At 44.9% G+C, this 15122-nt stretch overlaps 2 protein-coding genes across 2 annotated transcripts in view; one reads left to right on the plus strand and one right to left on the minus strand.

The window, feature by feature from the left end:
- T265_01054 (hypothetical protein) overlaps nucleotides 1–10188 on the plus strand; it is a gene marked incomplete at both ends in the record, with an annotated part of 12949 nt that extends 2761 nt beyond the window's left edge. Inside the window, 3 exons of the mRNA XM_009164997.1 lie at nucleotides 4671–4741; nucleotides 6526–6685; nucleotides 10098–10188. Coding sequence (XP_009163261.1) covers nucleotides 4671–4741; nucleotides 6526–6685; nucleotides 10098–10188 — 322 coding nt within the window. The remainder of the gene's footprint in view (nucleotides 1–4670; nucleotides 4742–6525; nucleotides 6686–10097) is intronic.
- The window catches only part of T265_01052 (hypothetical protein), a gene marked incomplete at both ends in the record, with an annotated part of 65486 nt that overhangs the window by 31597 nt on the left and 18767 nt on the right, over nucleotides 1–15122 (minus strand). Inside the window, one exon of the mRNA XM_009164995.1 lies at nucleotides 5198–5234. Within this exon, the coding sequence (XP_009163259.1) occupies nucleotides 5198–5234 (37 nt within the window). The remainder of the gene's footprint in view (nucleotides 1–5197; nucleotides 5235–15122) is intronic.

Genomic DNA, 15122 nt, shown 5'->3' on the forward strand with positions numbered 1-15122 from the left:
AAAAGCTATCTGCCTTCGTTAACCTCCAAAAGAAAAAACGAAAAACGGTCTGGTTTTCCCTTTCGAAATCAGTAACACAAAACAAGCTGCTGCTACATACACGATAACGGAATAATTTGTACTCAAATGCCACGACAGTGCCCGCAAGGCTATGAGGCTTGACTGAATGAGGCCCGATTTTGCAGAAACGTTGAGTTGAACAGCTGAGAGAATGTAGATCATTGCTTGCTTCAATGTGTGAACTGAGGACTGTGGGTCAACATATCGGGAGTTCAAATGTTGTACACAGTCTGTGCACCTGTGTCAGACCAAACGAGATGCATCTATATGCAGGTTACCGTAACCATGGTTATTTGGACAGGAACAAACGCGTAAGGCACAGTCTTTCCCTCACCTGCACACGCGACAACGTATAGGCTAGTATTTCATGTCTGGCCACGTTAGATGATAACAGCAGAACGAATCAGCCAGTCAGTCAATCAATCGGGCAATCAATCAGTTCGTCACGTCTGGCCGGTCAATCAACACGTCAAGCAGAATGTGGATGGAAGTTCGCGTTATGTGAACAAAATGTGGCGCACGAGACCGTGATGGTAGATCTAAGGACGGTGCGGCATCCTCAAAAGCGTGTCGGTGAGCCGTACTCATACACTCACGAATTGCAAAAGGTTCGCATTTTTTGAAACTGCTTCGAGCATGTTAAAGTGTGCAGTCTAATTGAATAAACCACGAAGTTAGATTAGCCTATTCCTCCCAAAGGACTGGTGTCAAGTTACATTACTGCGTTTGGTGTATCATTCCGCTTGAACAACAACAAAAAACTGACTAGCTGAATTATGCTCAAATGGTTGTGACTTATCGATCCTAGTCACAAGCGCACATTGTTAGCGGATGGACGCAGGCTTGAGCTGTGCTCAACGCCGCGCGCATACAGCGATCGATAGAGGAGACCGAGGACTAACGCGTATCTAGTAAAATGGATTGACGAATTAGTCAAATCAAGATGGGTGGCCGCAAAACAAACAAATCAGCATTTTATCGACATTGCGGAAAACCACTCTATTGTTGAAATCCACCCTGATTGCTATTATTAGCACTGATGTCTCACAGAAGGATGGAAAATCTTAGGATGGGGGAGAACTAACGACTCAGCTGGTGACCGAGGCGACCTGTTGCTTGCATCCGCGGGTAAAGTGGAAGTAATAAACCTCATCGCCATGAAAAGTTCGTCAAAAGCACACAGAGTTCTGTACAGACTTTCCGTCGCTGACTAGAAGATCAATTGAGTCCGCCTTGAGTCCTACTCACTGCGAAGGGAAGATCGAACCGAATACACAAAAAAACACCTTTGATCGATTTAGCTATGAAAAAGGTGTTTTTGCGCCCGATAGACTCCACTATATCAAGGGTCATAGGAGAGGTCACGCCAACTGCCTTCTATAGACCCTGAAATTAATTTACTGCTCCATTGTTGTACTCCGTAGACTAGTCCTTGCAGCAAGTTTCAACATACACTGGAATATCACGGGACGGACTAAGATATGTGGTCAGCTTTCGCAGTAACGCTTGTCAAAATTCTCCGGCCCTCTCCTCCATCCTTTTCTCAATTTATAGCACTCAGTCAAAACCGAATTTCAACTTTGTTTTCAGTTCGCCCTCCTCTACAAGGCCTAATAACTGCTTGATAAAAGCCTCTCGCTGGAAACTCTGAGGTTTCTAGCCGTACAAATTGTATCCGGCATCGAAATTCCGCCTTCATATTTCCAGGTTTCCATATGTCTTTCCAAGTTCAACGCAATTTTGCACGCCGGAAAAAGTTTTCCTGACTTGGCTTTGAGGATAAATAAACTGAAGTGTATGTTAGCCATTTCTGAATTAACAACAATGATTGGTAGTTGACCAATTGGTTGTTGATCGGTTCGCGTAGTTTGGCAATTAACTTGCAAACGTTTCATCACCATCCGAAGAGACGTCATCAGTGCGTGTTTGAGTGGGTTTGGGTTGGAACCCTTCATACCCCATGGTATGCACTATTTTGAATGAATGCAAATCACCGATACCGGGAATCTCCCAACCATCAGCGCGTTGAAACTGAACATCAGTTAGTGTGTCAGTAATCAATCCGAGATTGGAACAAAATCGGATCACTCCTGTTCCACGACCTCTTCACTGGAGCCAGATTGTATCATAGTGCCCCCTGGTGAGTTCATTCCATGCAGACAATCAATCTCTCAGCAGATGTTTCGAAAACCGGAGAGAGAACGGACCGTTATAATGATTCTGCACCAAATGTATTGTGCCTTGCAAGAAATCTGGCACACACGTTCTGAATATAAATCAACTGGACCAGGTACACCAAAAGTCCCGATTCAGAAGCAAATTTATCACATTACCCTAGCAGCGGGGAATATTTCACCTGGTTCCAAAACTCCACGAGTGCGCGCGCGCTCGTGCGCATGCTGACAGATTGGTTAAATCTGGCAAATCTGGAGAAAAGTCCAACACAACATGGAACTGTTTTGATGAAGAAAAAAACAACGGACTGAATATGTGGCTGGACGTGGGTGTGGGGGGCGACACAAACGAACCACAAACGGGAGAAATTCATCTTGCACATTCTGACAACAACGGCACAGTCGGATGGATGCTGAGGCGAATGCGAGAGCCGTTGTCACATTGGCGGGATATGATTAACTCTTGGGAAAGTGCATGCACACGAGTACTCGGCTGCTTGACGTACCTGAGGAAGTTAGTTGCGCGCGTGACAGTACCACTTGCGGCTACCAACAACTGTTGTGCTAGAGATCTTGTCTGTAAAACGGGATTTTTTTGTGTGTGTTGAGGTTCAAAAGCCATGAGTTGTGTGCGTGTGTGTGTGTGTGTTGAGCTTCAAAAGCCGTGAGTCATCACGTTGCTGAAGGTCAATAGATGACTGGTCACCGGTGGTGCTGTTGCGATTACGGTGCCATGGGCATTGACGAAACCGATCCGTCTTGGACATGACCCACGGTGGATAAAATGCGCTTCTTTCACGCTGTTTTCTAACGCTAGTCCTTGGATGTTTTGGTTCGTAAAATCCAGTCTGGGGAATAAAGATTCGAGGTTTCAAGTGGAACATAAGGTTGACGGGGACTCGGGGTTTGCGCCTACTTGATGAGGCCCAATTGGAAGGGCGAAACCGGTCGTGGGCCGTCAACGAATTTTCAGCAACCTTATGAGCAGTACATTACAAATATATACATGTATCGCGATATCTCGAATGTCGTAGCGACTGAAACATGAAGCGGCCTGGTGCAGCACATTCAGTTGCCTAGAAACATCACAAACGAGAGATTCAGCTGGGTTCCAGATGAGTCTCTCGCAAAACCTAATTTGTTTGCAAATGAGTGTATTTCAATAATATCATTTTTGGCACACCGGGTGGTGACGATTCAAAAGCTCAGCACGAGCCAAGTCGATGCTGATGCGTGCTCTCAGCCTGCCCGCGGAAAGGAGCGGAGTACATGTCTCGGAGCAAAACCCCCACTCTTGGGGTCGTCGACATTCTTCCCGGAACGAAGGTTTTCTTACCCTATGCGAGCTGATTCGACAACTGGCGGTATGCAAAAGCCAAAGTATTCTACTCCCAACCGAAACTCTCATCCTCACCGATCGGTGTTTTCAAGTGGGATGTGGTCAAATTCTCCAAAAAAACTTTGATGATGCGGACCGATCTGTCATAGCCTCGATAGTCTTAGTCACTGTACAGATGTCGTTGTCTACTTGGCCTGTTTTTCCCGTGTTGGGTGATTCCTCGTTTTGACCGGCGGAACTAATTTCTTCGAGAGTGGGTAAAGTTGCTCTCGAAAAAATCCATGCCGCGAAAGTGCTTTCCTCATGAACGGCATTTTAGTTGGGCGCTTACTTAGCTGTCAGTTTCGCAGCCCATTAGCAACACTATTCCAAAGTATATTTGTTAATGACAACAGCATCAACTCCTTATCGGAACCTTTGAAAGGTCAGTGATGAAAATGATTCATGTTGAGCGGGAAATGCCATGCAGATTTAGATTCGGACGGAAAAGTGTTGCCTCGGCCAATCAACGAAACAACCATACTAGAACGTTAACGCTGAAGCTCTTAAAAGGTCCCCATGAACATGTTACTTCATCTGGAAGTTTTTGACTTATTTCTGTCTGAAGTTGATCACTAGTGTTTTGATGATCCACCTTGCATCTCAATCGGTCGCATGGCTTGTACCTTACTTGAAGCAGTCTCATCGTTATAGCATACAATTATCAACTGGATCCTGGCGAATGGGATATGACTTGTCAAAGTCTACTTAAAGCCGATTCGCCGCAGCACGGTGACCAGCCCTGCCTTACTTTCGTCCCGCAGAGGCAAGCTACGGTCGGCCGACACGATGGTTCGCTAACCCCCNCCCAACCCCCCCCCCCGGTGAATCACCGATGGTCGGTTTGCTGGATCAGGTGCGTCGGATACGATTTTTTTGGAGGTATTCACACGTGCCAGAACTTATTGTGGCACATCTGGCACTTGGACTGGCGTTTTGATAATGCTGATGTGCCTGAGGCTTCAGCGGATCAACGGGTGTAGCCAGATGGCTTGGAGCACTGATCGGAAGGTCAGTGGTTCGAACCCAAACTCTGCACCTTAATTTCTCCTGTCTAGGCTTGGACAGCCTGGCAGTCTCCCAGCCCTCATGTTTCCTTCGGGTGGTATGGCAGTTAGGCCCCAAAAGGGTGCTATATCTGAACGGCGACGAGGGATCAATGGGCGTATCGACAGAAGGCGAGGTGGTCTAAGTAATCTGAACGGTGGGTTGATGCGCTGTACTGAGGTAGATCTAAACACATTGGTCGGTCGGATATCCGAGACGAACATTTCTCGAATTGGTCCTCGGTTGAAAAACGTTTGCCGAGAGAATATGCTGTTCGTTGGACACATTCAAACTGCTCGCCGAGGACAACACTTTACACACTTTGTTGTAGTGCTAACTGAGTACTACTTGGATGATTCGAAGACGTTCATCGGACTGCAGTATGCACATCGTCATTCTGCTCAATTTTTGGAGTGTGGCGAAATTCATTGGACGTTGCCGCACCCAACACTTGGGTGTTTCGGTGACAGGCAAGCGGCGATGACATCAGCCGAAGGACAGTTCCTCGTACATCAAGCTGTTGCACACATGAACTTACCTGTCTCTTTGGTGAAAATGTGGTTGACCAACATGTGCTACGAAGAAAACGGAAGACCTTACAGCAATAAGCGCGATTCGCTATTCTTCTGTGGAAGTGGCCACTCTTTATGATTCACGACAATCGCGTTATACGTGGCATATAAATATTAGTATTTCTGTGACATTTATTAACTGGTGATGGAGCCATCAACTAGATTGTCTCCGGGACCCGTTCCATATTTTAATGCTGACATAACTCGGTCTGTCAAAACAATTTCAACATTCCAAGATGGATGGATGCAAGGAATCCTTAGAGCAAGTCGATCCATGTTTAATTTGCCCGGTGTTCTACTGGAATCACGTCAGGATGTCGATAGAGAATAGAGCCGAGTTGGGGACGTTTCCAGAACCAACAGTGCTTATCCGGGGCGCAAAACCTGGCTCTGATAACATACATACAGGAACAATGGCTTTAACGCAAGGTGTGCTCATAATTTTCCTTATCATAACAGTCCAAGAGAAAGTTGAAAAACATTACTTTATGTCTAGGCCACTCGTTTGGAAGTGGGGTTTGATTCAGTAGTGTGGGGAGTTTGAAAAGAGCGTGTAAATAATTCAGAATCCGTCTGGCGTTCAGGAGCTATACTCAATCACGTTAAACTGATCAGATAGGGCTAGTACGTGTACCGTTTTCCAGAGTTCTAATTTTGAGACTGTCTTGTACGACAATTTCAATTTCGCGGTAAAAATCTGTTTCACACCCTTCCCGAGTGCCAAATGTACGCATGATTGTGGGCTGAACGACATCGTCGTATTTTATTTACGGTGGTGACGGTATGTCCGTTTAGAATTAAACATAATAGCTCTGTGGGTGAGTAGAGACCTAGAACTCACAAGACCGAAATCGTGCAAATGAAAATCGTCGACGTTAAATAAGCTAACAAACTGCTACGACACTAGTGCAACATACACAGTATATGCACTTACATGATTTCATGTGCTTTCTCCGCATGACTTCCGACCCGTCCGTCATTTATGGAGCCTTTTAATTTATAGTCTTCTAATTAGTCCCAGTACGGCTGAATAAGCACAAATATTCCGGTGAATTGATGTTGCACACACCATAGTCCACTGGCTGGCAAGCACGAAACCAAAGGCGCTCACTCAGTCGAATTATTGCACACGTTCGCACACTGTGACAGTCCGGTAGCTGCGTGGGCGGTGCTGGGAAATGCTCATTAAGGGAGCAGTAACTCGATTGATCGCACAGAATGAGTCGGCCAGTGGCGCGCACATGGCGGTTCGCTTCGTCTGACGCAGATCAGCTGACGGATGTATCCCTCCTAGCCTGCTTGCATTTGATTGGACAATACCGAACCAATCACAGCAGTGGAGCACGGACGATAACTCGTGGGTTTCATTGGGGCGTGCTAACGGCTATAGTGTGCCGTGATGGGCTTAGCCAAGGCGGACAAAGGGCGTGCACTGGCCATGTGAGCAGATGCGAGTAGGTGCGTTCGTGATGGTAAACCACGCGAAGTCAACCTTGCCCTCCGAACGGCTTTGCCAAACGTGCCATCTTCTCGGTGTTATCGATGTCCTGCCTCCCTGATACATATCTTTTGTGACTAGACTGTAGAAAAACCGCTGGTGAATGGCGAAAAATCCAGCGGACTTTAACTCCAGCGGGCAGAGATTGTTGTCAACGCTAGTTGAGTGATTGGGGCCCAGTTTCACTTCTATTGGGACTCATCATCTGCAGGTGACGGGCCATTGAGACAAAAGGCTATTTATTGTCCTTAGGCTACGAAACTGCCGTGGTACACAAGGGCCGATACTAATCTGCCTGGGTATGAGGAAGTGTATGGCCACCATGCATGTTCTGACCTTTAGGATCAGTAGAAAACTGCTGATAGTTCACTATCGGTCCCACCGTGTTTGCTGCTGATTGTGTAGCACAGAATGAGGTTGACCGACTGTCATGATGAGGCCCGAATAGACCGAAACCGGTGTTGGCGGGTATTTATTAAATTATAGGTAGCACCGCTTACGAACAATTGTTCGTCTTTAGGTGATACAGAATTGTATTGGAGCGAGAGTGAAGCAACTCATAGATGGTTACGCAGAAGAATATGTCATGCATGGGGAGTTTGTCACCAAGGATGGACACCATCCAAAAAAAGCAAGTGAAATTACCTGGTCAAAAATTACTTGCACTCTTGGAAATAGTGACCTTTCAGAGGAGATACTCCAAGAGTAGGGCGACCTCTCCGGTCTTTTTGAACAATCAACATCACACAGTGCACTAGGGTCGGATTTGTCGAACATTCAGATAACCAATATGTGGCTGGTCTTAAGAGCAGAACAACATGCAAAGTTACACGCGAGACAGTCAGTTTCGTTTAAACATCCCACGGAAACACCTTGGATCTGTCGAGGCATTCACCTTCATGTAATGGTAGCTGGTATTCAACGCCAACCACGTTGGTTTATATCCATTCCAACCTACCTGAACTCTACGGTAGGTAACGCCATCAAAGAAGGTTCGAAGTGGGCAAGATGACGCGCATCTGTTCGAAACCGCATCTCTCAAGCTCAAAGACCAGCCTCCTCACTTCGTCCCAGGATCTGTAGCGAAATGATCGGAAACACCACCTCTGGCTTAAACTAAGCACAGCTGTCTTCTCTCCCTACTGAGTGATTACGTCAAAAAAAGAACAGAACAACCAGATCATCAGGAAGTAACCTTATCTCTTCCTAGTTCTTTTAGGTGGCACTGTAGCTAGGTACCTCAGTAGGAGCAGAAAAATATACAGTCCAACAAGGAAACCCTTGGGTTATTATCACCTTGAAAAAAATAAACACCAAAAATTTAACTAAGCAGGTCAGGCTGGAGGACTTTAAAGAATTCTTGTCAGGAGTAACTGCTTCGCAAAGTGAACAAGTCAAATTTCAGGCAGATGATGCTTGTTACCACTTAATTAAAGTATTACCAGATGCGGAGAGTCGAGTAGCCTAAAAAAAACCCTCATCTGGTTTTTTGTTCCGTCCTTGATCATCAAGATTTCGCGGCGGGATTTTTAAAGCCTCTTTCCATCAAGAAGGTGCACTTCTAAGAGGGCATGATTTGGTCCTACCCCGAAGGATGAACGCCGCTCGAGGGTTGTGGGTGAACTAAGTCCAAGGTGAAAGTCTAGCCTCGGCAACTGGAAATACAGAAGGTTGTTGGCCATTCCGAGGCAGTTCAAAAGTATGAACACAACGTAAAAAAAGCGCAAACAATCGGCGAATGTTTTTGGGCATTTCCACATCGGCAGCATGATGAATGATGAAACTGTCATCCGTTTGCCTCCCACAGCCGCAAAGATTTTGTTAACGTGCAAAACAAGCGAAAAACTCTGTGTGTGTGTGTGTGTGTGTGTGTGTGTGTGTGTTGAATTTATTGCAAACATAAATCTGTGAAGAATTTGGCAATTTTCTCTTTGCGTGACAAATGAAGATACGGGCCAGAGTATGAATCTTTGTCTAAAATAGTTGTCGAACCACATTTGTGAAAATTTTTTTACGTCATGCAGAAGCGATGAGTGAGATATCCGAAAAAGAAACTAAATCTGGTTTTGACTCGCAAAAATGACCAGTAAACGGAAATCAATGCCTATCCTGGCGCTCCCAACTTAAGTTTCGTTAATTATCTTGTGAGTCGTTCATTACGAATATATACATGTATCGCGATATCTCGAATATCGTAGCGACTGAAACATGAGGCGTCCTGATACAGCTCATTCAGTGGCCTGGATACATCCCAAACGAGAGATTCAGCTGGGTTCCAGGTGAGTCTCTCGCAAAATCTAACTTGTTTGCAACTAAATGTATTTCGCTAAATTCATTCTGTTTTCTAACAAGTTTGCCGTAATTCACTCTTTACCCGAACAGTCTACCAGAACGTCTTCATCCATAAAGAACAACAGTTTTTTGATGAAATCAGGAAACTGAGCACCGGTGTTTAATACTTTGGATGTTGGGAAGAACAATACAATCTTTGTGCCTAAAATCGTGCGCCAAAGAGGCACCATCATGTTTGTTCTGAACCCTCCAAAAACAAAACAGGGTTCCTGAAAGTTTACCTTGAAACTTCAGCATAATCAGGGCTGGATCTGTGTATTTTTCCAATCGATTCCGAGTGATGTTTCAAGCGGAAACATCGATTGATGATTGGTAAGTGCAGAACAAGGCTACAATTGGCTACAGCTGCATGACTACCCATTCATTCAAGTAAAAAGGATATTGTTTTTTAGCAGGATACTTTGAGATTGACAGATCTACAAGCGGCCCAACATCTTGAGTGGGAGGGTGTGAGTAAGAGGATTCTCCATCTGGATGACATGAATGAGTACAACTTTTCAAACACCAACCAGTTTTTCATGAAATCGATTGATTGGGTGACTCTAGAAGACAGGTTTTCTTTTGCAAAAGGTCGATACATACAGTGTGTTGTGAACAACCGGCTGCATTATACGTCGATATGCCCATCAACATCCTGTCTATCCTGTGAACGAGCTTCAAATTTCTTCTTGGAAAAAATGAGAACACTCCGGAAATTTGGGCGTAGCTCACAAAGTAATTTTCCAAACTACACAACCAATTATTTTGCAGGCTCACACTCCGGAAGTGAATACCATTCATCAATTTTCGAGCGTGATGGTGAAGTCCTTGTATCGTTTCATGCTGTTGCTAAATTTCTTATTACTGGAGAGTTTTTCAAAACCACGCGCTGGTATTTGGTGTATATTTTGATAAAAACACAAATCGATAGTGATTGGCTACTTTAGCTTCAAATGGGTTGAGCTGCTACGCTACAACTAAACAAGCCTTTATAAAAATATATGGCGGAGGGTGCGAATAACAAGTGTTCCTTATAGGGGGGGGACAAGTAAGTGGGGAAATCTCGGTGTCTCCGAGGAGCAAACCATCCGGATACGTCTTATCCGCTTTGGAAAAGCTAACTTGTGAATGAGCTCTTTCGCGGAAAATCCATTTGACGCGACTACCGACTACCAAACTAAGCGCACAGGACGTCAACAGGAGCTGTCCAACCGGCAAGTTGCAGAAATAAGTACGAAAACGTCGATTTAAATTGAGAGGGAGGGGGAAGATCGGTTATTTACTCTAACGTAGTAGTTTGTGGATACATGTCCTCAGTGCTCTCAACAAGATTCTTCCAACATGTCAAAACCGACTCTGGACTGATAGTAGTGTGGGGAGATTTGGGAGTATTCAGTTGAAAGTTCATCCCGTAAGTGAAGCCACCAATCAAAGCCGGAAAGTCAAGAGGCCTCATGAAACTCCGGGGAGTTTTGAACCGGTGATATCCCAGCTAGTAGTTTGAACACCTAATCATTCGGCCATGATGGTTGATCATACTGCAGGACAGACATCAGTCACAGAAACCAGATCACATGACCACGTGTTGACTGGCTCCGCTGGTGGTGACTTTTCAGATGGTAGTTTCGCTCATCTTGTGAAATTGTCTTTTCTCTGAACCATCCATTGGTTGTTGGTAGTGCGAAGGAGATGACCCAGGTGGTTAGAGCGCGAATTTAATGACCGGAAATTCCGTGGTTCGAACGCGACCCCTGTCTCTAAACATACCCTGTCTAGGCATGGGCAGTCTGGCAGCGACATGGCAGCTAGGCACCGAAAGCCCGGACGATTTTTTGAACTGAATTATGCATACCGCTTGATGGTCTCACATGAACTGAACTGCTTCTTTCCAACAGCCCTTGGTTCACTGCTGATGTGATGCGCATAAAATGAGGAGAAGTTTAGTGCAGGGAGAACTAAGCGCGAGGATGAGAACAAGACCGCCTCAGATTTGATGACTACTGGGGAAAATGACAGCGGCTCCGGGTTGCCAGGTGTTTGGGTCATCCGAAATCTATCCTCAGAAGTTTTGATGACAGTACTTCGACGGTCTGTGTTGATAATACAGAGAAGAGCTTATTTCGTCCCCGGAGTTAGCAGGCAAGCGAGTAAAGTGCCACAGTCGCTGCACTCGTTCGCTAGATTTGTATTGTGTAATTTATGGGGGTCAAACACGTCAAGCTCTCACGAATTTCATAATTCGCCTTAGTCACCAGAGTGAGTCAAATCAGACAATGAAACAAACGGATAGAATATCGACCCGTATTTTGGGGAAGCTAACAACACCACATCCCCGTTCCGGTCTGAATTCAGATGGAGCCACCTTGGCGGATGAGATGTCCCGCAGGATTCACTGGTCTGCTCCAACTTTCCGTCCCTATTTCGTTTGCCGTTGGTCGTTCTTCCCAGGCGATTGACCCCACGTGGAGTCTAGAACATTCCCGAGCACTTGCATGCCAAATAGCCTGCCTTATTTGTTCCGCCCTATCGTCCAACCTATTGTCCCTTTGCACAACAGTTGCTTTGCAGTTGATGGGATCGCCGTAAAGGAAGGTTTGCGTTTATTCGACCCTTATTTCAAACTGTTCCCCGGTTGATCAGAAGGGTGTTAGCTGACTACGGGCAGTGGAACGGATCCCCCCAAGTTAGGGATAACCATCTTCATCAATATCATCAGTGTAGCCGGCCGCAAGTCATATATGGTTGTCATATCGCCTCCAATCTCTTTTGTGTAACCCCATTGATATCATGCGTCTGTTCTATTAGATTACTTGGGTTCTGAATGACATAAACGGAAATCGACCACGGGAATGCTCAAAATCAGTGACAGTTCTGTTGAAAAAACTTTTTGTCCAATTCAGAGGGACTGTAGGAATGTATCACACAGCGACAATGAACAAATCCACTGCACAATACGACAGATTATTACTAGCTCCATTTTTTGACCGAAATTTTGGTCATATTTATTTCCAGCACCTGATTTTGCATTCCGATCGATTTTGTGGCAACCGTAAAATGATTTCTGGTAGAAAAATATTGGTTTCTAGTAAACACAACAACAAGCGGCAAACTACCTGCCCGAAACATGAAACCCCTGGAATGAGCGGAATGCCAGGAGTTTTGTTCACATAGTTTTGTTTGGCTCGGCGAAATAAGGATTAGTTTATCATTGGTTACTCTATACTGCGTGAGGCGATTTCCTTCCGAACAAGAATAATATCAGCATTGCCATAACTACTCATAAGTAGCAAATGGATCATCAACATCATTTTTTATCAGTGCTTTACAAATCCACTCCAGAAGGAGAGTAAATCTTGATTGTGATAGGATAGTTTTTCTACTTTATAAGGAAATGTCGGACAATGCGAAATCTTTGACAGTTTGTTGGATAATTCCGGGAACTGAAACGTCCTCATCGGGCGACGGGAAGCATGACACGTTGGGCTTTCAAACGACTTCTCTTCGTTTTACTTCATTACTAAATACCAAAGGCAAGTTGGGACAAGTGTTTTCCGGACAAACAAATGAGCATGAGCGTCCCCAATAGAACTCTGCGAAGGTCACGTGATGGCTACGATCACTGTACTACTGTATACGGTTTTCAATTTTCAACCATAGAGTTGAAACCATTCTACCTACACTATTTTGTCTAGTTCTAAATCCTGAGCAAAATGAGAAAGAAACTTTTCTCCCAAATACACTCATCTGTACACGAATTCAGTTTTGACCGGCGATTTAACTGAATCGAACGAATCAGAATACTTGTCGAAATCTGTCCAATTTGGGTTCAAGCTGGAACATAGATCTCGTGAATAATTGGGGACTCCGCCTACCTGATGAGTTCCAAGAAGAGCTAAACCGATCGTGTTCTCTCGAAGAGTTTTCAGTAGTAGTGTGTTAGACAAAAACCCTTTTTCTGTTTATGATCAGTCGGTGTCATTGTTATCGACAGATGCATATCCTGGGACAAGGTTGAAGACGAGGGCACGAATACCAGAACGGGAAAACTCCTCACAGGATGAACAGAATGAAGTTGCTCAAACTGCATCGAACACACCTGGACGGACCACCGTCACCACGCGTATTGGGGACACCAGAGAGCATCACTTAGAAGGGGTGAATACAACCGAAGCGAAATTGTGAACACAGTGACAGTGAACAAGCAATCTACCGAACTCGCTCCATTTTCGACAAGACCCGAATATTTGACATTAGGTGTATCAGATTTCCTTCAGGTGTCACTAGCATGTTTGTCATCATACAGATCATTCTGCGAACGACGTAGAGAGCACGTAATCAGGAAACTGTTATCACTTTTTTTTAGCTGTTTCGTCTGATCACTTTGGCTTCATAAATGCGCTTGGACCTCATGCATATGTATATGTAACCCTGGGATGAGCGTACCGAGGACACTTGACTCTTGTTATACACACACACACACACCACGATATGCAACGTGTCATTCTGGTAATGCTTTACATCACTATTCGTGTAAGTTAGCAGTTCTTCTATTCCCAAATCATCTTGCAAGGCCAGACACACGTTCAGGCCACACGTCCGTCATCAAACGCGTGTCATAGAACTAAGTGGTTGTGGAACGAAAAAAAACCCAGCAAAGTCATAAAGATTCAAACAATCCGTATTTCAGTATTTCAGTAGCTGGTGTTTGCAAGAATGAGTTTCCTCCCAAGGGTAATATTCTCTCCCTCTCCCTTGGTTGAGAACCGCTGATTCATAAACCAAAGCTGATTGGATCCATTTGCATATTGCACAGCCAACCACAGCATTTGGGACAGATTCAGTCATGGCAAACACTCTGATACAAGGCATGCTTGTTCGAGTCCAGTCCAGTGCGTCCAGAATGTGTTGTGATTACAACCAGTTGCCTCATGGCTCCGATACAGAACAATATCGTTCCTCTAGAGGAATCTGATTTTACCAGGTTGAGGGAAAAGTAACAAGGTGGCTTTCTTTTTGACAATTATTGCTATTGTGTACATGCTCTTGTGTTACGAAAGCATGGTGGCCTACACAAGTAAACCTGAGACGGAAGCACCCAAATTGAAGAGATACGTTCAGCAGCAAGGGGCTTCTCCTTCGAGGTCCAAGAGAACAATCGCAGATGGCGCAGTCCCTCCCTCCCGAGACCACATTTGCAGTACTACACCATCAACCAAGATTTACTAGCCAAATGACTGACGCTGCTCATAAACTATCTTATGACTGCACGGACTTTTGTTCGATCAAGCTAACAATCAATCCCCAAATACACAGACATCACTTTTCGTGAGAAAATGCTACAGACTCAATATGAATAAAATAGGACGAAGTAAGTGTTATATCTGCTGATTCGTCAATCTGTGGTATCTACTGCTGACCCGCTGCAGTGCCTAATGCCGGAGAAAAGAGACTCACAGAAGGGAACACAATCGCTATATTCCAAACAAGCGAGTGCGAGAGCAGAAGGTACAACGGCTCCTGGCTATTTAAAGGGGATTTTCTGACATTGATCCAGGCTGTTTGATAGGCGTTAATTAACATCCATCAACATCGATCGTGCCTCTATGAAATGCCTGAACGCTGATCACATTCGGTCGTGCTTTTGTGGCGCGCAAAGTAGGTTCCGGTGTTCTGAAGTTGCTTTCAGGAATCTGACCTTCCTGATAGTAAGATACGACAGCTCGTTACTTCTTAGGTCCTCAGCCATTGTACTTGTGTTCGTCAGCTTTACAGTCTTTGAAAATGAGGACTATAAAAGGCAGAGATTTCTCTCAATTTGATCGAAATGGCATTCTTAGTAGGAATTTGTATCATGTGAATAGGCTGCTCTTATGCAAAACTTCCGTAATATTCATTCTTAAACTGTTGCTTGACAGGGTGCCTCAGAAACTTCTCGTGCGAAGCCTTTTTGACGGAAGACTGGAAATGACTTTCGTGCGGATTTCGGACCTCACCAGGGTTTTGAGTGATCTTCTGTGGGGATCGAAAATTTCAACCAAAGCTTGATTAAAAATGAAACACAT

The sequence above is a fragment of the Opisthorchis viverrini genome (assembly GCF_000715545.1).
Source record: "Opisthorchis viverrini unplaced genomic scaffold opera_v5_11, whole genome shotgun sequence".
Classification (NCBI taxonomy): domain Eukaryota; kingdom Metazoa; phylum Platyhelminthes; class Trematoda; order Opisthorchiida; family Opisthorchiidae; genus Opisthorchis; species Opisthorchis viverrini.